This window comes from Ptychodera flava, chromosome 8 (assembly GCF_041260155.1).
Source record: "Ptychodera flava strain L36383 chromosome 8, AS_Pfla_20210202, whole genome shotgun sequence".
NCBI classification, from domain to species: domain Eukaryota; kingdom Metazoa; phylum Hemichordata; class Enteropneusta; family Ptychoderidae; genus Ptychodera; species Ptychodera flava.
In genome coordinates, this window is record NC_091935.1 from 4,295,773 (window position 1) to 4,323,589 (window position 27,817).

At 36.2% G+C, this 27,817-nt stretch overlaps 1 protein-coding gene across 2 annotated transcripts; it reads left to right on the forward strand.

Moving 5' to 3' along the window:
- The first annotated feature begins 827 nt into the window (after positions 1 to 827).
- LOC139138242 (hippocampus abundant transcript 1 protein-like) lies at positions 828 to 27,631 on the forward strand. 2 transcript variants are annotated; one of them, XM_070706548.1, is made up of 11 exons: positions 828 to 1,027; positions 6,489 to 6,578; positions 7,319 to 7,381; positions 12,712 to 12,839; positions 13,893 to 14,007; positions 16,879 to 17,097; positions 17,534 to 17,647; positions 18,654 to 18,725; positions 19,427 to 19,637; positions 21,076 to 21,275; positions 21,956 to 27,631. In XM_070706548.1, exons 1-11 carry the CDS (start codon positions 947 to 949, stop codon positions 22,220 to 22,222), a joined length of 1,560 nt encoding a protein of 519 aa, XP_070562649.1. In that variant the 5' UTR covers positions 828 to 946; the 3' UTR covers positions 22,223 to 27,631. The 2 variants fall into 2 exon arrangements, with proteins under 2 accessions (XP_070562649.1, XP_070562648.1); XM_070706547.1 differs by having other exon boundaries at positions 831 to 1,039.
- Positions 27,632 to 27,817: the final 186 nt, after the last annotated feature.

Sequence of the window (27,817 nt, forward strand, 5' to 3'; positions counted from 1 at the left end):
TTACAAGGCATCAAACGTCTCACCACAACTTCACAATTAAAACTCACCTAGTACCTGCAGATATGGCTACTCAAAACTATTGTTAGAGTTTCATCAAACATGATAAACTGCTGAAACAAGTTGTCGGGGTTTACATGTGCAGTGAAATGTACTGACAGATTTCATGATCAACGAATGTTTCGAAACGATTTATGACCAAGTTTAGTAGGCCTAAGCTTATTTGTCTGGTTTTTTTCGCTTTTCTCAGTCGCTACAAAATCGATATTTGCATTGCGTTAGGTATAGCCTAAATTCAATAATACGCTGGACACCCCCTCCCCTTGGCATTTTAAAAACATGGTGACCCCCTCTCCCATCACCAAAGCCAAAAACAGGGTGACACCCCGCATGAATCTATTGGCTCCCCAGGCCAAATAAACCGACCAGTCCCTAATTTGGAACGCTACTGAGTTCTACAGATAGCTCCCAGTATTGTTCGTGGCGTGGTAAAAGCGGACCAAGTCCTATTTTTTAATATGATGAAACGCTGTGTCAACATTACAAACGCAACAAACAGAAAATATAAGCTTACAACCAGATCAATAGATGTGTGTATATATATATATATATATATATATATATATATATATATATATATATATATATATATATATATATATATATATATATATATATATATATATATATATATATATATTATATATATATATATATGAATCGTTGACCAGTGTTCTGTTAATGGAAATGGGTCGTGAAGGAAACGTGCGTCATCTCCCACGATGATGTAAATCCTCGTCGTAGATTCGATTTCTGCCTGACGTCATACCGCAATGCATTATGGAATAACAGTAATGGCGACCTTCAGGAATCACCTGACTGGGAACCGCAACAATGGACAGATGTTGAAGATATAGGCGAATTCACACGCAATTTTGACAATTCCAATATGATAGGAAAGAAGAGGAAGAGGCAGTCGCCATCTTCACAATGGAACAAAAAAGCTGTCGTGAAAGATAGCGGCGGGACGGTGAGTCCTGATGTACGTACTCTCAGCATGGACAGTTTGTTGTCGATCAGTGCCAGCCGAACATACGGCTGTTTATCGGCACATCGTACAACGGAAGGAACACGCATTCACAATTTTGAAACACATACTTTGTGATTAAGTCATACAAAATCAACATGAAATGCGCCTTTTCGCTGCTTCATTAGTTTTTAAGTCGGAGTCTTTTTTCCTGGTGAGCTCATTGACGTAAACACGTACACATCGTCATCGTATGATTTTGTTTATGAAACCGTATTGAGCGGAAGTGCTTCAGATTTCGGTGAAATCGACATGCTGGGAGAAAATCTGAAATGGGAGTGCTTCAGCGAACTAGATCTTCCTTTACAAGTAATATCATTAGGTAACACACAGTGAGAGCAGGGCCTTCGTTTAAACCCGTTTAACATGTTTAGTAAACCCTCAAAATGCATTGCCAGTGTCGTGTTTAGCTTCGATGGTACAAATTTCATCATAGCAGCTGTTGTATTGTCGGCAATGCCAAACAGCTGTTGAAAGACAAGTAGAAGAGAGCTTTCTAAGGTCAAGCAAGGACAGAAATTATTTTGCTTGAATATACCCATGGCGTTGAAGTTCGCAACCACAAAAAGGATATACAGAGAGCAATGGCAAAAGCATACATTGACTTGTGGCCTTTTCCCATTTACAATAACATGAAATCAAAGGAAATGCGTGGATGGAGGAAGTGTATGTTTAGGGTAGACCAAGGAGGTATTTTTCCATGGTGTTGTCGTTTCTCAGCCCCTTGGTCTTAGCTTTTAAATATTAGTATTACTATGGTGTCCGTGTCCAAACTGATGCCACATACAGTGTCCACAATACTGAAGTCAAAGGTTAAAAGGGCAAAGTTGTTGTTCAACCAAATTCATTTCAATGTAATGCAAACAGCTATTATTAGAATTGTTTATTTATTGCCGTGTGCAGTAGACTCATCTCTCACGTGAGTGAGCCTTAGTGCTGTCCTTTTGAATCAGTTATTGAAGGTACACATGTATTTCATGCGATATTTGTGATATTTTGCTATGATTCTTTCCCCTTGTCACAATTCCTATTTTGAATTTGACAAGCACAAGCCAGGATTACTGTTCAGCTATGGTAGCCAATCTGAATCCAATTTGTTGCAATACTCCAACGGCACAACATGCAGTAGTTTAGATTGCACTTTGTTCTCTGTGGAAAGATGGTGAGAGCACAGCCTGGTCACAGATAAACACGCATGATGAGTTGAGTTGAACGAAATTTCTTATCATGATTCATTAAGATTCATTATAAATGAGCAGTATTTTGTGTCAGTCTTCAAGAAAGACCTGGTAAGAAAAAGAATAGAACATTCCGCATAATTTTGAAAGTTTTTCTGCCTTCTGTTTTAGCTACTATAGACTATAGTCTATAGAAGCTATTGGGATGGGTATCCGTCCGGCGTCCGTCGTCAGTCTGCATGTATGTATGTATGTATGTATGTATGTATGTATGTATGTCCGTTTGTGAGGCGTCCGTCCACTCAAATATCTTGAGAACCGCAGTACTTACTGATTTGATATTTGTTGTGTAGATGAAAAATACGATTTTGAGAAACTATTTTTTTTAATTTTTGATATTGTTGAAAATAGGCAAATTAATGCCAAAAAAGGTGTTTTTGGTAAAAAATCTTCTTCTTCATAACCGCTGGTCAGACAGCTTTGTTATTTGGTATACAGGTCCCTAGGGGTAACCCAACTTAGACTTGTTCAAATTGTGATGAAATATGCAAATCTGTATTTTTAAGGAATTTTTTTGTCATTTTTGGTCAAAATTTGACTTACATTGTATGTAATTCTTGTACTGTATAAACCCTATCAATTCACCCAGAAAAAAATAATTAATATGATTTTAAATAATTGAATTAATTAGGAAATCATCAAAGCCAAAATAATTTTAATGTAGAATTATCAGAAAGTTCAACTTTTTTGACAGTTCATAGTGAAATGCTTACCATCTTGGAGGATTAAAACATGTAAAGGCAACTTTCCTGAATCCCAACTTTGACATATTCTGAACCGTCATTTATTGTGCCCTGTATGTTATCTAAAGAAATTGCTCAAAATAGTCAATAGAGATAGAGATATAGATAGAGAAAGTTCTAATTTCCATTTATGGTTGACTTGGTAAGGATAAAATAAAATTACTTTTTGAGGAAAAAAATAGAGTGGTCAATTAAAAGAGTGGTCAAAGTGATAGGGTTTTTATGGTAAAGCTGGGCTGTATAAAGATTCCTCATGTGCTATTTATAGCAATTATGCAATCTGTGTAAACAGTGCAATGAAAGTGTAACATGATTCCTTATAATGCTTTTAATGACCTTGAACTTCTTAAGTTTCAAACCTTTGTCTCTTCAGTGTGCTTTCTCTGTGTATGTACAGTCTCAACTTATTAAACAGAACTCACAATGTTAATCAAAGATATCCACCTTCTTCATCAATACATGTGTCACAAAAGGTTATTCTCTACGTAACTCAACAGAGCTCTGTCAACTGTTGAGTTGCTTGTTCTTTCAAAACCGCTGGTCAGACAGCTTTAATATTAGTTTACTTGTCCGTAGGATGACCTTAGTGAGATAATTTCATACAGTAAGGAAATACTTAATTTGTATCCATGTCTATAGTAGCTTCAGGGACTTTGGCCCTATGTTTCATAATTGTGAAAGTTGTTAAATACAATGTCAAAATGAAGAATATACTTGTATTAACTTCAATTCTGCATTTGCACAAGATATTTTTTACTGAGAAATCAACAAATATGTAAACAGCCATTGTCAACATGCGAACCCACATATGTAAATTGTGATGTTCTGACTAGGTTTTAATTTGATAGCCAATGGGTACCTGCAGAAAAGTAGCAAAAAACATCCAACGAAACTATACCACGTAAATGAATTGTTAATGAACAAGTCTACAGGTAATGAAGTTGTATTTCAAATGCCAGTGTGTCTGGCATGAAAAAAATTGCGTTCAGTTCTTTTGAACTGAACTAGTTATGTGGAAATGTATATGTTTCTATGGCTTAAAGTAGGTGGTGAACTTGAATTTGAAATGGCCAGCCTGAAGTACAGTGTACTTGTGACAAAGTGCAGGGTGGACTTAACCTTGTAGCTATTTCATATGTTACAAGTAAACTACATGTAGATTTCTTCCAAAATAGTGATGTGTTATGCCATATACAGTATATTGATAGCATGAACCATGTATGTAGTGTGTCACATTTATTGAGATTGAAGGAAAGTGATGTTAGAATTTTGAGAAATGCACAGAACTTTCACCAGCCTGCTTTACACATTGTAAAAAAATGGTGTAATACAGGGGATATACACTAAATGTAACAGCTCTTGTAATTCTAAGAGGATGTGAAAAACATGTATGTTGTGTAGAATAAATTGCCCTGAGTAGTGTCATTCTTGTATCATAAACCTGACTCTTGCATCAGTGTGGTCTTAGATTTGCTCGGAGGGCAAAGTGAAGCCAGTGTTCTGAAGTAAAGATGAGAGAGAATTCATACAGGTGTGAATTAAGGTATTATTAGAGGGTTCCAGTCCCCTGGGGATGTACATTGTATCACTGCATGATGTATAGACTCTGTCAGGTATGCCTGCAGTCAGCAGAATCCAAGAGATGCATGTTTACACAGAATAAGTAAAATCGATGGAAAGGATTCACATTGTGAAGCTGGTTTTGCAAATTCATAACGTCAAAAAACTAGGAGGTCATTGTAAATCTAATTTAAAATTTGATTCAACATTTTGAAGCTCATATTTAATGGATGCCTGTTCACATTTCTTGGTGAAAAAACTCACAGTAATGCAAGTTTTTGCAAAAGCTTCAGCAGCGTCAACTTTGCTTAGAAATATTCAAAAATCCTTCACAGCTCCTGGCAGGGGCTCTTGTTATCCATGACACCAAGACTGTATTTATCCTGACAACTTTAATAAACTTTTTCCCTGCCATATGTCAAATTAAAAATTTTCAAAAACCTATCCAATCCTTGTTGGCAACATCTGCATCAGTGTCTCTAAGACTCTACTCAAATTCAGTCCCATGCACAATGAAGATGCGATGACCTGAAATGAGTTTTTCAAAGAGATTTGAACAAGACCAGAGGCCCAACGTAGACAGAAACTTTACCAAACAGACAAAGTTGTCATGTGCAGTGGGAACGTTGCCAATATTACCATTGGTGACTGTTCCCACTGTACTTTACATTATTGCTATAAATGTATACACTCATAGTTTCATAGAAGTTTCATTAATTTTTTGCTAGGTACTCTTTGGCACCAGGTAAGAACATGTCGACAAATGACATACGAACTATATGAAACTCTAGAATTAATGTGACTTACATGTAGGACATTCTACAAACATACAAAATATGGTGTTATTATATTTCATACATAAAAGCTTCCCATACTTATGATTGATTGGTGAATTATCCCGTAAAAAATTTTCAATTACAGAAAAAATGTTGTAGATTAGATCACATACTGTGCTTTGCTTTACGATGACTATCCAGACTGTGTTAAAAATAGCCAATTGATTGTGGCTGCTCACGTCACAAAATTCAATAACAGAAACTGAAAAATAATGATTCCTGTCACCAAACAAACTATATTTGGTTTACTTGAAAATGAGAGACATTTCTCCCATCTAGCTCTTTGAATTCCAGTATTACTACCACGGGTCTGTTGTGAATAAGGAAGGAAGTCAGTAAATGGTCATAGATTTTGGTCTTCATGAATAATTAACAATTGCCTGTGGTCATATTTTGGTTGTATTCCATGTCTGTGTTTTGATCTTCATTATGCTCATGTGTCTCTTCAACACATTAAAACTACCTTCCAGTCAATTTATGTCCATCTATACCAATCTTAATACATCGGGAAATATGTAAGCAAGAAAACTTGTCAGAAGATAGTACAAGCAGTTTTATCTTCTGAACTTGACCACTGTAATTCATTGCCATATGGATTTCCTGGTTCTATATCCTTCAGCGTGCTCAAAATACAGCAGCTACTACACACCAAAAAATCAGACCATAAACATTCTTCATCCCCTTCAGTGGGTACCAGTTCAACTCAGATTTACCTACAGAATCTTGCTACTAACTTTCAAAGCTCTCAGTGGCCAAGCTCTAATCTACATTCACATGTGCGTAAACCCTACAGACCTTTTCATTCAGTTTAAATCCATACATGGAGTTCAAGCTGAAAACAAATTGAGAGTGGCTTCCTCATCTGTGGTTTGACTACAGTATACTCATTTGTACGGTGCTGTAGGAATGACATTGCTTATTCATTTTGGCTTGTTGGTAATATTTTTCATTGATTGATTGATTGATTTTAGCAACATGCTCATGAAGAATAATGGAGAAATCCTGTTTGTTTTTTGTCTTTTTACAGGGTATTGGCAGTCCAAGCATATACCATGCCTTGATTGTTATATTTTTAGAGTTCTTTGCATGGGGTCTACTCACATCCCCAATGATAAACGTAAGTACACCTGGACAAGTTGTGTCTCTCAATTCCTGCCTTGAAATTTTATATCTGGAAGAAATTTGCTGAAACATTTACCTGATTATGTATTGCCAGCACAAAACTTTTTGGATTTGTGTTTTTGAATGATAATGCCCAAATCATTTGGAGATACGATAGCTATAGTAATGAACTGAAATGGAATGCATCTGAAAATTTTTGTCCACTGAATTGTATTGAGAAGGATGACAAATAAAAAATAAAATTCTAGATTCATCATTGTGATATGTTAGAGATTTATGGCGTGCCGTTAATAGATACAGCATCTTTAGATTCCATGATATTCCTGGCTACTTTCCTTATCAATTCCATTCCATGATATTCCTGGCTACTCTCCTTATCAATTCCATCCCATGATATTCGTGGCTACTTTCCTCATCAATTCCATTCCATGATATTCCCAGCTACTCTCCTTATCAATTTCATTCCATGATATTCCCGGCTACTCTCCTTATCAATACCATTCCATGATATTCCTGGCTACTCTCTTTACATGTATCAATTCCATTCCTTACATGTGAACTGTAACTTTCCTGTGGAGATATTTCCCAGTAGAAGGACTCAAAGAACAAATGACAATGTGCATTTACCTTCTAGATGAAACAAGAACAATAATATTCAACTTTTCCTATCTTTTTTTCCTATCTTTTTTTCCTATATTTCATATCTTTGTACAACATGTTTTTTTCTCTCCATAGGTTTTACATGATACTTTTCAAGAGCACACATTCTTAATGAATGGACTTATTCAGGGTGTTAAGGTAAGGCACTATACATACATCCTTCTTTTTTCAGTTTGATATATGATTGGTGCAGACATTCAGTACACGATGTATTCACAACTCCGTCAAGTCTCTTGTAGGAGGATCAAATACTGATTGATAGCTGGTCCATCATCATCTGTTCTTGCAATTCAAAAATTAAAGTTATTACTTGTCAGTTATCTTGAACTTGTGTGATATTTGGAAGTATCCTTAGCATAGACTCATGTGTGAATTCACATAGGCCAGGATAGCCCTAATTTGCATTCTGGCAGGACTGCTCATGCGTGTACATCCCATTTGGTAACACAGGTCTTTTTATGCATTAATTCATGTGCATGGCTGTCGGTTGACCTTGCACATTTGCTGATGCGACAATGCCAGGCTGCTTATAATAATTTCTGTTGGGTCAGTGAACATCAGCGTATGTGTAAATGTTGTAGATGTTATGTGTCATTGGACTCTTTACAGAGAAAGTTTCTTAACTTTTACCTGTGACATATCTTTCTTCAAAAACAAAGACATATGTATATTGACTTAGGAAAACCACACATGGAAATCATGTGACATGTATGCTGATAATTAACATTAATAAGAAGCAGCTTGATGATTCTATGAATTTTGTCAATTCTTGTCGAAGTGTGTGACCATGTATGGTGTATCAGTGTTATATTAGCAACAGGATATGTGTGCTGTTTGCTTTTAGTGAAGTGCAGAGTGTAAGTCCTATTTCTGTGTTTGTCACTGGTACTAGTGAAATCACCCCGTTGAGGATTATGATCAGTTTATTCACATTTGAAGTAAACTTGTGACAGAGAGAGACAGGTTCTGAAAGCAAGCCAATATCTCTGTGCCCAGTGGTTGTGTATGGTTAAGTGTGTATACCTGTGTGAGATTGACTTCATGCGGTGAAAGGTCTGACCTTTAACCCTGAAATGTTCAAATGGGAATTATTTGACATGTACTTGTATGCTCAGTGTGCATATTCATGCAGTGTCCTTCCCTATAGGTTAAATGATAACTTTATAAAGCTAAGACTCTAAGAGATGAAAATGTACCTTGTGAAAGACGCGACCTTTAACCCCTGTGTTCACATCAATGTCACATCCATGGTTAGTATACCACTTCCATGTAATGTACTCTGCTATGGTTCAAATAATTTTCCGTAGAGCAGTTTATATTAACTACATTAAACTGTATTCTTTGACAGACTAAACTGGTGTTTCTGTTGTTGTCATTTTATCATCATGTCTTTTGTCCTCTAAAACTTTAATTTGAACATATGTAGGTATACATGTAGGGAAGTAAAATCTTCATTGCATTGCTGAGTTAAAATCTAGATGTTAATTATAACAATGCCGTATCTCAGAACAGCTGAATTTTAAAATTCCTACCGGTAATGTCTAATTCTTTTGCCTGTCATTTACAAGAAAATTATGGACAATGAACGGGTACGGCTATCGCTATAAAGTGTCAAAAGAAGTGTATTGATCCTCATTTATGGGTTTAATAAATGTGCATCAAGAGATGACCATTGATGAAATATGAAGCTTTGCTGAAATCATGGTTGAGCATAGGCTTCATAATTGAATGTCTTAATAGCGTAATAGATCTACATGGAGCAGTATATCAGGGATGATACAGAATTATTTCAGTCTGCTTCACAGACATCAGAAACAACATCCCAAAAGTATTTATGGTCACACGGTGGAGTGACTGTCCACTGAATAATCAAGCAAGCAGTCCTTTGGTAAATGACATTGAAGTCAGTGTGCATTATCTGTTCACCTTGAATCATCGAGGACATCTGTCTGTGGTTTTTAGGACTCTTACAAACAGATGTCATTCTACACATGCATCCCCTATTGCTAGTATTTATAATAACCAGTACGTGTCACTCCAATTTTACCATATGTAACTTCATTGAAACAGGCAGAATAAATGGATTACCCACCATTGTAATGAAAGGCTGAAAAATTACCAACTTTAACTCATATGTTACATTATAAAATCACACTTTCCTCATGCTCAACCCCTTCCCTTCCCTGCCAATTAAATTATGCTTCAGCCCTATTGTTGTTTTCAATTCACAGCGTAGACTCACATGGGAATACAAGTGAAAGGGTCTCCAGCCAGCCTTTCAAATAATGCTCTGAACACAAGTGAACTATTACATACGTTATACCACTCTCCGCCTCGTGCCAATTGTTCTAACCATGCTTTCTAATTTCCATAACCGAATATTTTATTATTTCTACCTGGCTTTCTTTTGTTTAAAAAGTGTCCGATTTACAAGTTCTTTTGTTTTAAAATGTCCGATTTACGAGTAAATCGGGCAGTTCTTTTGTCAAAAACTGTCCGGTTTACTAGTAAAATCGGACACTTTTAAACAAAAGAACTTGTAAAATGGACACTTTTTAAACAAAAGAATATCACGTGGCGACGAGTAAAAAATAACTAATGCGAGACATTAACCAGAAGAAATTTATTTCACCATCAAGTACAGAGTAATGACACTTTAAAAGAATCACCGGACTGAATTAATTTTGCATGACTGTACATCTCAAAATCAATTACAGGTCACAGTGAAATATAACGGTATTGATTGGCAAATATCACTTCTGTGTTAGGGTTATTGTTATCATGATCATTCAAAGCTAAAATTTAAGACTTCAAAGACAGTTGTCAAACACTGAATGTGGAGATTTCAGTCGCCTTTGTTAAAGTTAATCTAGCTGTAGGAAACACACACGCAGTACCACAGTCATTGTGGATCTAGACATATTGTTTTTTTATATATACTTGCACTTTCTGTTGCGCCTTTCTCTGACATGGCTGTGTAGCTTGGTCTTCCGATTGTGGCCGTTAGCATTGGCGTGACAGGGGACTTTTCTTTCCATCTTTGGCTTTGGTAGTTGAAGAGCACCGGATACAGCTTTCATTTGTACTTCATCCGCCATATCGAACTACGTAGAGCGACTCGGCAAGTGCATGTATGCTGCTCAAAGTTTTCGACCAAATGAGCAAAGCGAGACTCTAACGTCGATCTGCAAACGCCTTTTTACTTCATTCAACCGACCAATCAAGCAAACATAATTCATACAATTCAAATAAAACAGGTGCTCAACCACGTCATCGCACTACAATAGCAACACATGTCAACTTTGTTTTATCCAATCATGGGTTATTTTTTTATACTTTCGTTCAACAAGGTGTCAAAACACGTCAGTGTTTTCCTGCCAAAGTTTCAACTTGCACTGCACTAAAATTACAAATAAAAACTTTCGGCGTGCAAACAAGGCTCTAAAACTCGGCAAATTCGTGGTATAACACGGTCAGCCAACTCGTAGTCCGCGGTTTACGGAATTTAACGGCACAGTTTGCCATAAAACTCCCCGGCCCTGCGGGCCTGGCCTCGGAGTTTTACTGGCAAACTGTACCGTTAAATTCCGTAAACCACCTTCTACTCGTCCGCTTACCTATAGTAAATATTACCAGGACCAGAGATTCCTAACATAGGCTTAGCCTTGATAGTACAGTCATTTTTTGTGCACACTTCAAATTCAATGTCACTTTTACTGTACCCTCAAAGTTACAGGTAGAAAGTAAAGAACTTTGAAAAATATATGCATCATGTGAATTTTGTAACTCTGCCAATTTCAAAGTGTGCCACAGTTCAAAATTCCCAATTCAGTGCTCTTGAAACTGAACGATAACAAGAGCACTAGTCGCGGTCTTCTTTGCTATTTCAAAGTGTGACAAGACATCATGACCTTGCTGTTGGCAAGACATGTGACTCTATACAACATAACAATGCTGCTCAATGATTTGTCAATGGTTTGAAACGGCAACCTATCCCAAGGCACCAATATCATGTCAGATATCAGACATGTAGCAAGGTCACTTTTCAACTTTTTTCGTTAAGCATCAATCTTCTTCGTTCTTCTGCTGCATCAATACCCATATCCTGTCACGTATCTTTTGTAACTCGGCAACAAAAAGTGTATTTTGTACCTCTGCTAGCCGAGAAAGAAGACTTATCAGAAAATGTTTATTTTTTGTAGATTTTAAGGATTGTTTCACAAGTATGCAGTACCTGAAATTTATTGATATTGGTTGAAACAGGAAAATCTAGAAAGCATTTATCTCTGTCAGTTGGCAGTGTTGCATGTCAAAACACATATAAAATAAAATCCAAAATTGGCCAGCAAATAAATTAAAAAAATTTTAAATTTATGATCTGACACCCTATAATGCATTGCTTTTCTCAAAATAAAGTGTTTGTGTCTTTTATGAAGCATTAGTTTGAGTGAATTACATGTAGTTGCATGTACTGTACGTATATTTGTGAAATGCTGCTATCTATAATCATGAGATGTTCATGGAGTATTAATTTCACACACAGCACTTAATATTATGGACAGTCAGCACATTATCTATATATAGCGAATGTTACAAATACAATGTAAATTTACAAATGCATCTGATCATAACATGGGGACGCTAAGTGACTGTGTATGTAGCACTGGTCGTTGTGGATGGTTTGTTACCAAATATAGCACTATATACACAACATTGGCTGATATCAACATAAATGTGGACAGCTGGTTAGTTAAGGGTTCATTGTTGTAACTTGCAGCTGGAGTTGTTATATTTCAGTGTCAATTGTAACCTTGCTGATAATGATGCTTCATATATGATATTCTCAAGCTCATGTTTCTAAATATTGAGTTTAAAATTTGCAGAAATAATGATTTTCTGTCGTAATGATCGAATTTGACGCAATACTGGCATCTGCTCTACATGAATTAAGGTCTCAGACTATGGTATAAATATGACACGTTTAAACCTTCCAACTATCATCAGTGTGTTTCTGTCTTTGAACAGCATGGCACAGATAGGTATTGTTCCTAAAATACACCTAACGTGTACATGTACCGAACTATCATTTGCACACGCTTATCCTATGCTGACTTCAACTCCAATGGTTGAAAAGATCTGTGCAAAGCCAAATATAATTTTATAATGTTAGGATTTCATGTGCAGTGCACAGACACGTACAGTACATCTTTTACCATGGTTCTGCCTGAAAAGTTGAACATTAATCTGCCAGAGTACTCTGGAAGAAAGTTTGGGAAAACAAATCTCACTGAAGTTACTTTTCCCAATACAGGCTGAAGAAAGCCAATGGCCCTTGGTTTGGGCGGAAAAAAACAACTGAAAATCATGCAGCTATACAGTCCAAATGTCATTTCTCATCCCACTCACAGAAACTTCCTAAAAACTTTCTCATTTCCTGTTGTATTTTTTCTCCATCTTCATTTCTGCAGGGCTTTTTATCATTTCTCAGTGCTCCACTTCTCGGGGCGCTGTCGGATGTTTGGGGGAGAAAATCATTCCTTTTACTCACAGTGTTTTTCACCTGTGCACCAATACCGCTGATGAAGATCAGTCCCTGGTAAGTGCCATTGCTCCCCATTCTGTCATTCTCATTAGTGTTCGAGTACACTATGAATTTTTGGCCATCAACAAGCACAGTTTCTTTATCAGAAAGATATGCAGTTCTGACTTATTTTGATTATTTCATTGAATTTGATATCATAAGTTTGTCTTGGTGTCTCATTTCAGCACTCTACTCCAAAACTTTCATCTCTGAGGTAGTGGGGTCTTCTCAAGTCAAACACAGGTTATGATGGTTCTGTGAATATTTTAAGTTTGAAGTTGTGTTTATTTGGAATGCTGTCAAAAAACAGTTTTACAAGGAGCCAACAAACGAAAACCAATAAAAACTGTAAAATGTTACAAAAAAGGCAAACTACAGACTTAAAAATATAAAAAACAAATCAGAAATGCAAAGCTTACAAAAAATAATAAAACAGATAGACAAACAGAAAAATTACAATAAAATATAAAATTGCAAACCATGCACAAAAGCCATCCAAAGCCTACTGACATTGTGATGAATAGAAACTGAACAGGCTTTTAAAAAATTGTTGATGTTCTCAATACAACGAACAGTGATTGGGAGACGATTCCAGTCTTTCCCACATGATGTAATATATGACAATGTGAAATTACAAAATTATATTGAAGATATATTATATTCATGGATGTTACTAACAATTATTAGTAAGTTATTACCGGTAAAGGTGTGCCCTTTAACAAATGTGATTTCAGAAAACTTAACATCAATTTGAGGAATTGTGGAAATTGCCTTGCGTCAGCCCTGTACCTTTATAAGTGAACCAAAATTACTTGCGGCACAGGCAGTTTGTTTGTGTCATGGTGGGTAATATTGGCCTAGAGGGCTCACTGACTGGTAATAAATATTGTGTAGCAACTAAGTGAATAAGGTATTTAAGACAAGAATTGTTTTAAATAGCTTAGTGCAAGAGGAATGTAATTCAAATTTTTCCTTTGTTTCTAATTATAGATCATTCTTTGCTCCTGTCTTAATGCAAATTTTCACTATTTTTATTATCATACCACTTTTGTCTGTATTGTTTTACAGGTGGTTTTTTGCTGTGATCTCGATGTCCGGCGTATTTGCGTGTACTTTTTCCATAGTCTTTGCATACGTAGCAGACATTACCGATGAGGCTGACCGAAGTGCTGCATATGGACTGGTAAGCTTTCCACTCTGCTTCTGTGGATGATAAGAGAAAGTCAAAACAAAAAATACAACAATGTCAAATAAAACTGAATACATTGATAACTTTACAGGCAAATAAACTACAAAAAACAAACATAAGAAACACATGAATACAAGTGAATGAGATCTTGTCTGTATGTAATGGTAAGGTTTTGTCCAATTTGATATGCCACAGACTCAACAGAGCTCTCTTTGATTGGGAGAAAGTTTTACAGATTACGTGCATTTCTGTGGCATTGATTCACAAACGTTTCAACAATATACTTGTATTGGTGAGTTCACTCAAAGAGTTCAGAATTCTTAAAAGTTAGAGTACACACTAAGCTCACACCACTTCTGTGTACATCAATGTGTGTTTCATACATGTACATGCAATTCTTTGGCGTCTTGTATATGCCGCCTTCATTGACTTTGGTGGACTTTTCATTCTTTAAAAAATGCTTGGCTTCACAAACACACATGTAGCTGTGTACCTGTAGTATCTGTATCAGTAGCTTTTGTGTGCAACTAGCAGGCAAGTTGTCAGTGCGTCTGTCTGTCAGCATTTCCATCGTGTAGTGTTCATTCACAGCTGTTGGGAAAAATACCTGATATGAGCAATGTGGATCACAGTATTGTGTTTGTTTACCGTATTCTAAAATGTCCATAACTGCCAACGGCATTACTTTGAAAATTAGAAGCAGAGAACTGAATTGGAATCAAAGAACAGTTTCTGAAGGGGGTCAAACACAGGTTGTCAACCTAGGAAATAGAGATTGTCTGTTGATTAATCAGAAACAGGATTTCAAATCAAAATCACACGGAATATACATACATCTTGTCAGAAATGAAAAGTAAAGGTTTTAGGAGTACAAATAGTACAAGTTCCTTTATATATATATATATATATATATATATATATATATATATATATATATATATATATATATATATATATATATATATATATTTTTTTTTTTTTTTTTTTTTTTTTTTTTTTTTTTTTTCTTTTTTCTCTTGTATCTGTGTGTGTCTCTATGTGTTTGTTTGTTGCTTCAAGTAAGACGTACCTGGTACATAATAAAGAAAAAAGCATAAAGTAGAGACTTGTATGTGTCTTCTAAAGGGAGTAAAGAGTAAAGTGTAATTTGCAAAGGACTGGCTGGTATTTTTGTCCAAGGGCATTAATCCCGTAAATGGAGAAAATAAAAAAAAGTTCATATTAAACAAATTGAACGGTATATCCATCCCTTCAGGTATTTCTGCAAGGTCATGTATTATTCTCTTGACATTTTAATATTCTTTCTTACTAGCCTTTCATCGTGTTGAAGTCAATTTGCATTTTACATCAACTTGCCCTCTCTGTTTCTATGGACACTGAGACTGTCCTTGCTGTATGTGTGACTTAAATAGAGCTTTAGGGGACATTTCATCTTCTGTCTATACAACTGCACTGTTCTGCCTGATAAAAATTATAATCCTTAATACGTAACAAATCCTAATCCTTTTCTTTCTGAGTTGAATTTTATTGAATGTCTCTGTTGTGGTCATAAAATCTTAAACAATTATTGGGAATCAAAGTTCAAACAAACTGCTAATGGTAGAAGTATAATTAATGTAATTATGATATTTTAAAAACATAACATCTGTATGCAGGCTGTTGATTGGCATTGAACATGATGTAATGTATCAAATCAAAATGAAACTTGTTGGAGATACACTGTAGTCTGATTTGGAAGTCCGTTCAAATTTGACCATGGTCTCAACTGACCCCATCCTGGTAATCATAAACTCTTACGTCATGAGGAAAAGGGATTATTTTTGAGACTGAAAACTGGTTACATTGGCAGCTTGCACATGTTGGAATTGTAGACAAACTTCATTATCCTTGTTCAATATGCCTGAAACCCCCTCTATATACTTCAGCATTGATTCAGGTACATGTATGTTACTTTGGCAGTCGTGAGTTCTTGATATCTTTTACATGAAAATCATAGCATTTTTAAGCTGCTTATGTATTATGTTTTGTCTGAATGATGTTAAATTGTGAATCAGGGTAAATAATTTATTTCAATAGGGAGAATTGCATGTTTCATTAACAATCACAGCTGGGTTGTTCTGTTGAGTCATAAAAGTAGCTGGGAAGGCCATATCAGACCTTGAATTTAAAAGGGAGCTATCCAAGTGTGTTTCATTCTGATATTGCTGAACCTTTTACCTGCCAGACAGCATCACTTCCCCATCTGCCAAGTCAGCAAAAACCGGTATTGAGCCAAAAGCATACGTATTTTCATACACTGGGCTTGGTATGTGATAGCAGCTTTAGTTTGTAAAAATTATGTTTACAGTACTGTATCTGTCTTGAGAGACCTTCAAATCTTCAAGCCTTTGCTGAAATGCACCATATGGGACAGGTTTTGCTTTACTAGTTTAACCCTTTGAGCGCTGTAATCCCCCCCAAAAAAATATATATATATATCACTTTTTATCAGGGCAACATTTTATCAATTTTTATGAATTTTTCTGTAATTTTTTCCATGATTTTTGGCCAAATGGACATAAATTTTTATTGGCTGCACTTTTTTGACCAAAATTTTGGGAAAAATCTGAAAAAAAAATGTCTAGATCTCAAAAAAATTGCTGGCGTTGTATTGTATAAATGCAACAAAAATCGACTTTGGCACTCAAAGGGTTAACCATAATTCGCTGATTGCAAAATATGAACTTGGCAGGTGAAGAGTGGTTGTCAGTGGGGATTACAGAGCAAAACTGTTTACTCTGTAGAATTAATTTGACAGTGTATATATATTTTTACTGTTAAAAAATTTTTTCTGAACATATCTTTCCACCTTGCCATTTGTAACAGGTATCTGCCACATTTGCTGCCAGTTTAGTGACCAGTCCCGCAATTGGTGCTTACTTAGGACAGATCTACAACGACCACCTGGTGATATTCTTAGCATCGGTGGTTGCAATGATTGATATTCTATTCATACTGGTGGCTGTGCCGGAGTCACTGCCGGAAAAGGTCCGGCCGGCGTCATGGGGCGCCGCCATCTCTTGGGAACAAGCTGATCCGTTTCAGGTTAGTGACCTCGTGTTATTTCTCCATCAAGATAGACAGATTCACTCATGAACACATGTAATTGCCATGCATATGCATACATTTATCGTTTAAAGATATTTCATTTTCATTGTATGAGTTCAGTTTGCCATTATATATCATAAGTACATTCAAAATTGTTATTTTATTGTAGAACATCTGCATTTGCATGTACTTTGAAATAAACACTCCTGAGATATGTAACATAGGTTTCAATATATTTCTTGACTACTATCTTTATGGTTGAAAACATGGAAGGACAGATAGCAAAGATAAGGGCTGTTCTTCTCATGAAGTATACTTAAGTCTGCTTTACATCAGTTCTGTGTAAATAATGTACGTTTCACTACCAAAGTTCACTGTACAATTTTAGTGTGAATGATAATCTTAAAATGAATGTGTTTTGTTTATCTTACAGTCACTGCGTAAAATAGGACAAGACTACACAGTACTGTTACTGTGTGTCACAGTGTTTCTGTCATACCTGCCTGAGGCAGGACAGTATTCTTGTATGTTTCTGTATTTACGACAGGTACGTACAGAAGCCGCCACACTAACATTACACATTGTGTGGGGTGTAGGGGCGGGGCCAACATGTAGGCTTCGCCGTTTTAGTGAGAACAAAATCTTACTAAAAACATATCCGTGGAAATAGCTGCTTTCTGCAAAGAGATATCGTCTATTCCCAGATCCATTTTCTTCACTGACCTAGGTACATGTATGCATATGGCAGATTTACTGGTGCTTCAACAATATCTTGGAACTAAATCTATGCCATTAGGAAAATACAATCAGATAGCAAATGTGCAGTAAACTACATGTAGCTGTTCTAACATTATGTCTTCATGTTGAAGTGCTGCTCATACCATTCTAGGCATGTTTTCGCATTAATTCAATTGACCATTACAATATTAGTGCAGTTCATGGAATATTTAGTTTATATCCGTGCATGAGTAGTTTCAAAATTGGTTTGTTGTCTGTACATGTAACTGCTTGTGAAGTGTGTATGCACATGTACATGTATTACTGTGCATGTAATGTTTGTCAAGCATGATTCTTATATGATAGCATCCATTTAGATCTATGACTCTCTGAAATCATACAAAAGCTGACATATGGCCAGAGGAAAAAAAAAATTCTTCCTCAGATGTTTTGGGCAAAGCTACAAAGCGAGCAATTTTTTTTTTGAAACAGAAAAATCTCCTACTAGTTACGTAACATTGTTACTGATGACTTGGAGTCTAGATTTTACAAACTGTCCACAGTAAAAGACTGATGCATCATTACATATACAGGCAGTGTTGATAGAAAAATTCTGAGCATTTCTGCGAGCTCCAAGAAGAATACAAAAAGACTGTAAAAATATGAACAACAAAAATTCCCTAAAAGTAAAACAATTGCAGCATATATTTGCCACAATTTAAATATGTTTTCCCCAAATTTTCTTAAGTAGAAGTGGTGATTCTAAGGAACAATTTAATTATTCTTTTGGCCTAGGCCTGACGATTGTTTATTTGTTTTTCTATGATGTCATACAGGTTATAGGGTTTTCAGCAGAGAATGTAGCAGCTTTCATTGCTGTCATAGGAGTTTTATCAGTCTTTGCCCAGGTAAGAAATTTGTTTTATGTACCCAACAGTGGTCTGTCTTTTGTACAACTTTGAAATTTCAACAATGTACTTAAAAATTTCAAAGATGCCATAAACATTGGCACAGAGAAATTAATCCAACTGAATTGTTGGGAAAATATCATAAAGGACAGCTGAATAGTTCTGTACTTCAGTGTTGGTTTTTCTATGAGCGTGTTGATGGTTGTCTTTGTAGTTATACAAAGTTACAGTATCAGCATGGGACTAATGATGAAAATTATACAGTTACTCCCAACCGCCGCTATTTCAGTTAGGCAAGAGTAACAATGTTGTCACCGACCACTACCTCTGCGGGCACATTTTTTACTTCAATACCCGCATTAGGCGGGCACATTTTGTTCAGTGCGGGCACAGTGCTCATAAAGTGCTCGCACAGTGCTCCTAAAATGCTGGCACTTCACACCCAATTGTGCTGGCATAATGCGCTAAGAGTGCTGGCATTGTGCTCGCAAAATGCCAGCACAATGACAGGTTCTGCGTGGACTGTACTGTAACCTATAAGGAGGTCACCATCACAGTGGTACCACAATGAAATGGGGCATCCGTAAACATGGCTTCTTACCTGTTTCTATGGTAACCACAATGGTAGTATCTCGCTGAATTTTTGTTTTCATGATATTAAATTCTCTTTCATTGCTATCACCTCCTGTTTTTTATACCAGACATACGTCCTGGGTCTGCTGATGAGAACAGTGGGCAATAAACACACCATAATGATTGGCCTGGCCTTTGAAATGCTGGAACTGTTGTGGTTTGGATTTGGTTCTCAGTTCTGGATGATGTGGGCCGCCGGGGCCATAGCCTCATTCTGCAGTATCACGTATCCAGCCATCAGTTCACTGGTGTCAACCAATGCTGATGCTGATCAACAAGGTGAGAATCTCGTCATGTGTTTACTCTGATGCAGTAGAATGTACTTCATGGACAGATATTCCTGCCCTCAAATATTTGCAATACTTTGCTTGTACGTTGCTTTTGTGAACTCATTTTGAAACTTGTGGCGTTAATGAAGTTTTCACCATCTTGTTTTGTCAAATTTAAAAATTGAATATTCTCTCATACAGTTAACATAAGGATATTGAACATTTTGATTTCAAATATCAGTAAAGTAATAGGTTATTTCTTTCTCTACTACCAAAATTTTTGACATTCGATGGTTTACTTTTGAAATCATGAAGTGAAATGTTCACAATAATTTCAGAACTGCATATTAATTTTACTGAACATGTGTGGATTCAATATGAGTACAAGGTTTAAACTGATGATATCCAGGATTGTAGAGCATGACATAAGTTGGAAACTGGTAATATTCAAAAGTAAAAATGTTCAGAAACACTTGGAAAGGCTCTTTTGCTGTCTCTAGCTATCTCCACATTTCAAAAATCCCTCTGCTGCTTTACTATTATAACTTTTCACAATATAAATCAATTAAAAATTCTTTATATCTTGTGCTTTATAGATCAGATTAGAGGCAGATTTTTTTTCTTAAGTGGTTTCTTGGTGAACTTTATTGTTGTTACTGTAACTCATGAGTTAAAATTCATACAGAGTAGTTTGTCATGATGTTTCGGTAAACTCAAAATATTATTTTGATTATGTTGTACTCTTGTAATTTTTTATCATCACAACTCTAGCACACAGGGAACATTAACTTCTAACTTTCATTTATATTTTATTTTCTTCAAAATGTTTGTTTGTTTCATAGATCTTTTATATAAAGTTTTTCAACCTTCAGAAATGTTATGATAGAGTGTTATAACGTATCTCTTAAAAAAAACCCACAAGTATGCTTTCTGATGGCTTGAATACGGGAAAAAGATGATTTGCAGTCGCCAATGCTCCCTCAAACCTTTTCCGCTATGAATGGGGAAGCTCTGAACCCTCTGCAAACAAAGAACACCGAGAAAACGTTCCTTGCATGTGACATGCCATAGGGTCCCACAAGCTGCAAAAAAGGCCTTTTAAAGGTCATCCCTTACAAGCTCCATTGGATTTTACTGCCACGGTGGATTTCACTGTAATGAGTCAGTCTTACACATGCACCTATTCCTTATCATAAATATTAGCAAGATCCAAAAGAATGTTTACTTTATCATGTATTGTTTCACTTTGGCTTCTTTTCAGGCATGTGTAGTCTGTTTCATGATTAGCCTGTAGACAAGAATTCCAAACATACCGTATATCTGAATCCACACATTGAAATTACAGCTGCTGACATCATAATACTGTTGCTTGTCCAGGACACAAGAGGAATTTCTAATTGTTTTAAGGTGATCATCATCATGTAACTGTTAACATATTTGCTTCACAGGTGTTGCCCAGGGAATGATCACAGGAATCCGTGGTTTGTGTAATGGACTTGGTCCAGCGCTGTTCGGATTCATATTTTATCTTTTCCATGTGCAATTGGATGTTGAAGAGACGCCGGAGCTGCCAAATCCGGAAGCAATAGGTCCAGAACCCAAACAAACGGAGCCCCTGTTAGAAAATCCTCTAACAGCCCTGGGACTGGTAAGTCAACTAAGCATTGTATTTCCAATATATCATCCATATTAGACCAAGAAATACATATTTACTTCTACTTGTTTGCATTTGTCAAGAGTGATGTGATGGTGCAATTTTCCTTTTTTCTCAATTTGCTGACCACTTTGGAATGAAACTATTACCACAACAGTTATTTTTTTCACTCACTGCAAAATAACTTTGTAACACTGTAGGCAAGTAGCTAGACACTTGTAGATTTTGTTACTGAATATTTTTGATACAATATTATGAATTGTCTAGATTGTATGTTAGCCATTTTTTGTGGCAACATGATGAGAAGAATGAAGGTACCCATGAAGCAAAAATCATGTGCAGGACGTAAATGATTTGCATAATTACCAGAAACAAAATGTAATTTCTTTTAGCCTTGCTACGCAATTGGAATGGTGTGTAGACAGATGATAATGTTTCTTAACAGGACTGTTGATGACATCATAAAGTTTATAGATTTGCTTCTGTTCATTCAGTTATCATTACAATTATGAAAGTCCCATGATAACTGCTCAGTGAAGTATTCAACAATCTCTGTCACCCAGAGAGTTATTGACATTGTTCCAGAATTTCATAAATCCTTTTCTACTTTTTGAAATTTAGGTGTAAGTCATGAATCCTTGATTCTCTTAATCGTGTTTTGTTTGTGTTTGCAGACAATAATGCCAGGACCACCATATGTGTTTGGAGCATGCTCAGTTCTTCTAGCACTCTTAGTTGCATTTTTCATCCCAGAGAAGCCGTCATTTACACACCATGTTTACCCACAAAGGGTACCGCGATCTCCGATCAAAAGAACTAGCAGTACAGCCAATGACCTCAATGACCTTGGGACTGTCATACACGTGGAAGATCCTCGACATGGACTTGGACATGAGAAGGAACCACTCATAAACAGTGGAGAGCATTCTGACTTTTCGTAGCACTTTGTCATTTCAAGGTCATTGCTTGCCGTCTTTAAATGTGCTTGACTCTGTCTTGATGAGTCGGAACATCAGGGATGCAGAGGGGAATCGAAATTTTTGAAGAGCTAGTCAGCAGATGAAAATTGCCGACGATACTGTTTGCAGTTGCCATACAAGCCGAAGAGGATATTGTGCTGTTCCAAAGTGCAGAGTTACCAACTGTCCATTCAGCAATTTTGGCTGGCAACGTCATTGATGCTCTACTCTGCATTGAAATAATTTTACAAACATGACATCGCAGTTCGCATCCCATGTGAATAAGTACAGTGCATCGAGTGTCATGTTTGTGACGGCTGTTAAATGTGCTCAGTTTTAAACAACATGAACTGGTTTGTTAGCCACGTGGGCATTAAAGGGTTGTGATGGCAGATCTTCACATGATGGGAATGTCTATATGTCAGTGTCTGTTTGTTTGGTTTTTGTGTGCTCAGTCTCCTTATTGAAAGTTTCACAGCAGCTGCAGGTTTTAATGCAGGTTTGTAAATGAAAAATAAAAATATATAAAAATCCGAAACAAACTCAAACCAAATGTGGTGCTGTTCTGAATCCGAGTGTAAACCAGGAAAATAATGTTAGCAGAGTCTCTAGATAATGCTGAGTGCCTATCTAGGTACACCCTATCTGCCATGGTATGATGAACCCTTTCACCACCATGGTTTGGCCCAAAACTATTGTTTTTAATGCTGATTTTGGACCATTTTACAAGGAATAGGGAGTGTACAGATAAAAATTGCATCAATATCTAGCCAAGTGCCCCTTTGATGATATCACCACTTTGCTGGCTATGCCAAGTTAATAATCTTATTAAATCCATGGGGTTTCTCTAGTGTTAGTTATGCCAACTTTTTCTTGATGAACAAATTTCATGAAAATCTGAAAATTGTGTCTATCTTCTGAGTGAATAGAGTGGATGCCTTGCCAGAAATATCTGAATTGGTCAGTGTAGAAATACAATGTCTTCGATTTTTCTGCAGAAGTCAAAAAGTTGAGGTCTCAGGTTCACTTTCCTTCAGACACATACGGAATTTTCAAAATTAACACTGGAAAATATTTCTGATGGAGGCTTAAACAATCAATGCAATATGTTAGCCATGTTGATGTTCAAAGGACCAAAATGTTATCTGTACTTGTATATATAGAAAGGATTATTTTTTGAAAAGGATATGCCATGAAAAACTATTGTTTATCTATAAATATTGAAAAGATCCTGTTAGTTTTAGTTTTTATGTGTTTCAGTGCTTTCATCTGCATAAAAAAAAATAGAGAAGGGTAATTTTTCTTTTGGCTGTTTGATATTTTGATAGTACTCTGAGTGTGCAAATCCATTTGTCTGAGATCTAGGACAAATGAGTTTGCCATTCCACTGGTCTGAGAAATGTATGCAGGGTGCATTGCCATTCCACTGGTCTGAGAAATGTACGCAGGGTGCATTGCCATTCCACTGGTCTGAGAAATGTATGCAGGGTGCATTGCCATTCCACTGGTCTGAGAAATGTATGCAGGGCGCATTGCCATTCCACTGGTCTGAGAAATGTATGCAGGGTGCATTGCCATTCCACTGGTCTGAGAAATGTATGCAGGGTGCATTGCCATTCCACTGGTCTGAGAAATGTACGCAGGGTGCATTGCCATTCCACTGGTCTGAGAAATGTATGCAAGGTGCATTGCCATTCCACTGGTCTGAGAAATGTATGCAGGGTGCATTGCCATTCCACTGGTCTGAGAAATGTATGCAGGGTGCATTGCCATTCCACTGGTCTGAGAAATGTATGCAGGGTGCATTGCCATTCCACTGGTCTGAGAAATGTATGCAGGGTGCATTGCCATTCCACTGGTCTGAGAAATGTATGCAGGGTGCATTGCCATTCCACTGGTCTGATAAATGTATGCAGGGTGCACATGAAGAACCCTTGGCCCAATCTCATTCATGCAAACTATTTGGTTTTCTTAGGGGGTCCCTCGCTTAGGAAATAAAAATGGTACCCCCTAGGAGTATGTTGGTTTGCAGAATCATTAATTAGCAAAGGTCTGTAATTTTCAGCTACATGTATGCTATGTGGAGGGCTAGCAAATAAGACTGAACTTTTTGTGCTCGTACTATTCCCAGGAGGACTACCGTCCATTGAGTGTATTTGCTCACCCATGATACTGTACAGGGTGATCCAGACGAACTGAGCAACCTGTCCTTAAGGTAGAATGCATGTCAGAGATTGATACAGTATGTGGACCTTCTGCTGAAAGTCTCACAATATTTTTCTGGTCAACTGCCTGTATGGATTCATTTTGAAGCTTGTTGAGTAAATTAAATTTTAACTATTGTCTTTTCGAGAAAATCAAAAATTGAATTTTTCCAATTTGAGTTTACACGGTGATGTAAATGGTTATTCAGAATTTCAAATGAGACAAGGATGGCGGCCATTGTGAATTTCAAATGTCAGTAAATTTCTGGCACTTGGTTTGTCTAGTACCAAAGTTTGCAGATGACTCCTTATTTTTGATATTGAAAGAGCATTATGTAAACTTTCGTTTAGGAAAACTTTGAGCGAAAGTTTCAGTCTGTCAGTTTTGAGGTGTGTACTACCTTAAACATTGTAAAAACAGTACTTGGTGTGTGGAACTACAGGATTATACAAACTTCAGATGAAAACCATGAAAATGTGTCACATAGTACATGTTAAGCAAAGTCTTCTTGTTGAAGAGAGGCACTCAGGTTTACACTGAAAATTTATACCCAGGTCTATAATTACAAGAGTCATGCAAAGTACAACTAAGTTAAAGGGCCAGTAATGCTCACTTTTGATGATTTTTGCACTCTTTTTGTTCATAATGTCAACCATAGTTTCTTGTTCTACTTCCCAAAGCATGTTGATATACAAAATATTCAGTTTGTCCACTCAGTCTATACTTGTGTAGACTGCATTGTTATTATTAACAAGTAAATTCTGGTTTAGACTAGAAGTCAAATGTAAACAATAACGGTGCATTTTACACACATAGACGCTGTATTTACAAGCTAAATAGTGAGTTTCAAAATTCTGTTGGGAGTAGAATAAGAAATTGCAATTTTACATACACCATAAAAAGAATGAAAAAAGTCATCAAAAAGTTAGTATTACTTGTCCTTTAATAATGGACTGTGTAAACATGGAATAAGGGCAACAAATGGATACAATAGGTTTTAGGTGAAAGAAAAGAGAGTTTTCAAAAGAGCTTCTATAGACTTTAACATAAGTGCAGTGATGACTATACATGTGTGCTTGACATCAAAATTTAGCAAAGCTGATTCTTTTATCATTAGAAATGTTAGTTTGTTTACAGAAGTCTTTGTGTTATGTACATCTTTATTTCCACAAAAACATTTGTTCTGCTTCAGCTCATTTTATTCATGTTTTATTCAAGGTTTTGGGAAAGAGAAATATTGTGTCAGAAATGTTTAGACAGTTTTAATGATACAAAAACACAAGGTTTGGTTGAGGATTGCGTCTGCGTTTGCAGAGAACTGGTGGACGTACAGCACCAGTGGTACAGCATCAGTTGATTCTTGGATTTAGGCATTCCCAACCTTCATCAGATCTCCTTTATTTAACCCTTTCACCACCAAACCCATCGTTATCGATGGTGATTGTGGACCTGTTTATGTGTAATTGGGTTGAACAGGTAAAACCCTTGTGTTGTCTGTAACGAACACCGAACCTTCAAAATATATATACATGACTCTAGCTCTTGGAGAATACATACAAATTCAGGAATCAAACTCATTGGATGTTACAGGTCTTCTTTGAAAAGATCAGTACCTTATAGCTCCTCCCTGAAGTAGTATGTCCAAATCAACCTATCTATCTTGAAAACAGAGTGCATTGTGTAATAATATTATTGTCAAGTGAATTACAGTGCGGAATAAATTTCAGTTATTGCCGCTGTAAACATGTGTACAGGCTGTATTGACAAGTTGAAAAGTTGGCATTTTGACATTGTGTTGGTTGTAGAACAAGAAACTGTACTTTATAAAAGTAAGAATTTCAAAACTGCTGGAAAATGATCAAAAGTCACAGGTGATGGAACATCAATGTGAGAAGTTACCGTATCTTATTATTGTTAGAGTTTCTCTGCCATACAGTTTGACTATATGTAAATACTTTCATGATCATTTCTAGCTCACTGCTAAAATTACGTTATCATAGAAAGACATTTACACAGTACTCCCATGGAGTACATGAGTAGATCTTTGGGCAAGAATGAAGATCAGTGGACACAGACAGTATTGTACATCAATTACTAGTGGCTTAGGGAGTCATAAGGGTTGGGACCTGGAATTGTGAGTACATGAACAGAGGCTTCCCGTAAGCCCCCTGTGTATCCAAAAGGTTTATGGTCACTGATCTTCAATCACGCCAACGTTTACTAACATGACCTAGAATATTACACTAAACAGAACAACATAATCAACTGTAACTTCCGTAAATTGAAAATAATAAAAAAATGTCCACCCAGAGTTTGTTACTCCCCATCCACGTAATGGAAGAGGGTTGGAAGATATCTTTGACAATTTTGAAATAAATGTAAATTTTGCATTTCTCAGGAAGAAGGTTTGTTCTTTGAACCATAATTTTAGTGTGTTTGTAGACCTAGAATTGGCAGTCTTGATTCTCTCAATTTTGAAAAATTTGTATTATTGTCATGTTAAAAGAAAAATCAAATGTCCCAGGACTTCTTTTGTGGAAGTTTTTTGAAAGTCTTAAAAAATTTTGTCCATAGTTTGCTGGAAAATTTGAAAATTGTTGGAAATGACAAATATTACAAATTAAGAGTATTATTTTGTGAAAATTTCAATTTTTCACTTTCAAAATACTGCCACTCAGTGTTCATACTGCAACCATGACTTTGGTAATTCCAGAATGAAGCGATGAATAGTCAGACATCTTTGTTTGCTTTTGAAGTTATGTGCTCATATTTTTTATAGCTTTTTGAATGACATCACTGCAACCATTTGTAGGTCAGAGAATGACAATTTTTGAGGACTTTCCTGTTGAAAAGTCATTAGAGGTTCAGTTAGCCTTCACTGAATAACAGTACATATGAATTTTTTAATGGTTGACTGAGGATGGTGATTTTTGTTTTGTTCTATTCTTTTCTCTTTTCTTTATTTTCCGTTTTTTATTTGATACTCAAATGCAGCTCAAAGAAAAAAATATTCACTTGTACAAAATCAATGTTGTTTTATTTCTGTCTTGTGAAATGTATTGTTGAATATATTCTGTTCATTGTGAATGCTGTATGTTGTTACTTTTCAACATCTCATGGCTTTGTCCAGGCATAAAGTTTCTTGTAGTTTTTTGTTTGAAAACGAACATTAAAACTGATAAAGCAGCTCTTGTGGTATTTCTATGTGTAACAAACACAACGAAACAGAACTATAGCATCTGAAATAAATCCTGAACTTGATAATGCGGATGCATCGATAAATGTAAGCTTCAGTGCCTATTCAGACTGAAGTTTGTAATTTGTAAGAGTGTAGCTGTGCAACAAATCTAGAAATTATGCCATTGTCTTTTT

Bases quoted from the DNA above. Each gene is read 5' to 3' on its own strand.
- LOC139138242 (XM_070706547.1), top strand. From the start codon at position 947: ATGATAGGAAAGAAGAGGAAGAGGCAGTCGCCATCTTCACAATGGAAC. The intron at 6,579-7,318 runs GTAAGTACACCT...TTCTCTCCATAG, and splicing joins TCACATCCCCAATGATAAAC to GTTTTACATGATACTTTTCA. The intron at 18,726-19,426 runs GTAAGAAATTTG...TTTTTATACCAG, and splicing joins TTTTATCAGTCTTTGCCCAG to ACATACGTCCTGGGTCTGCT.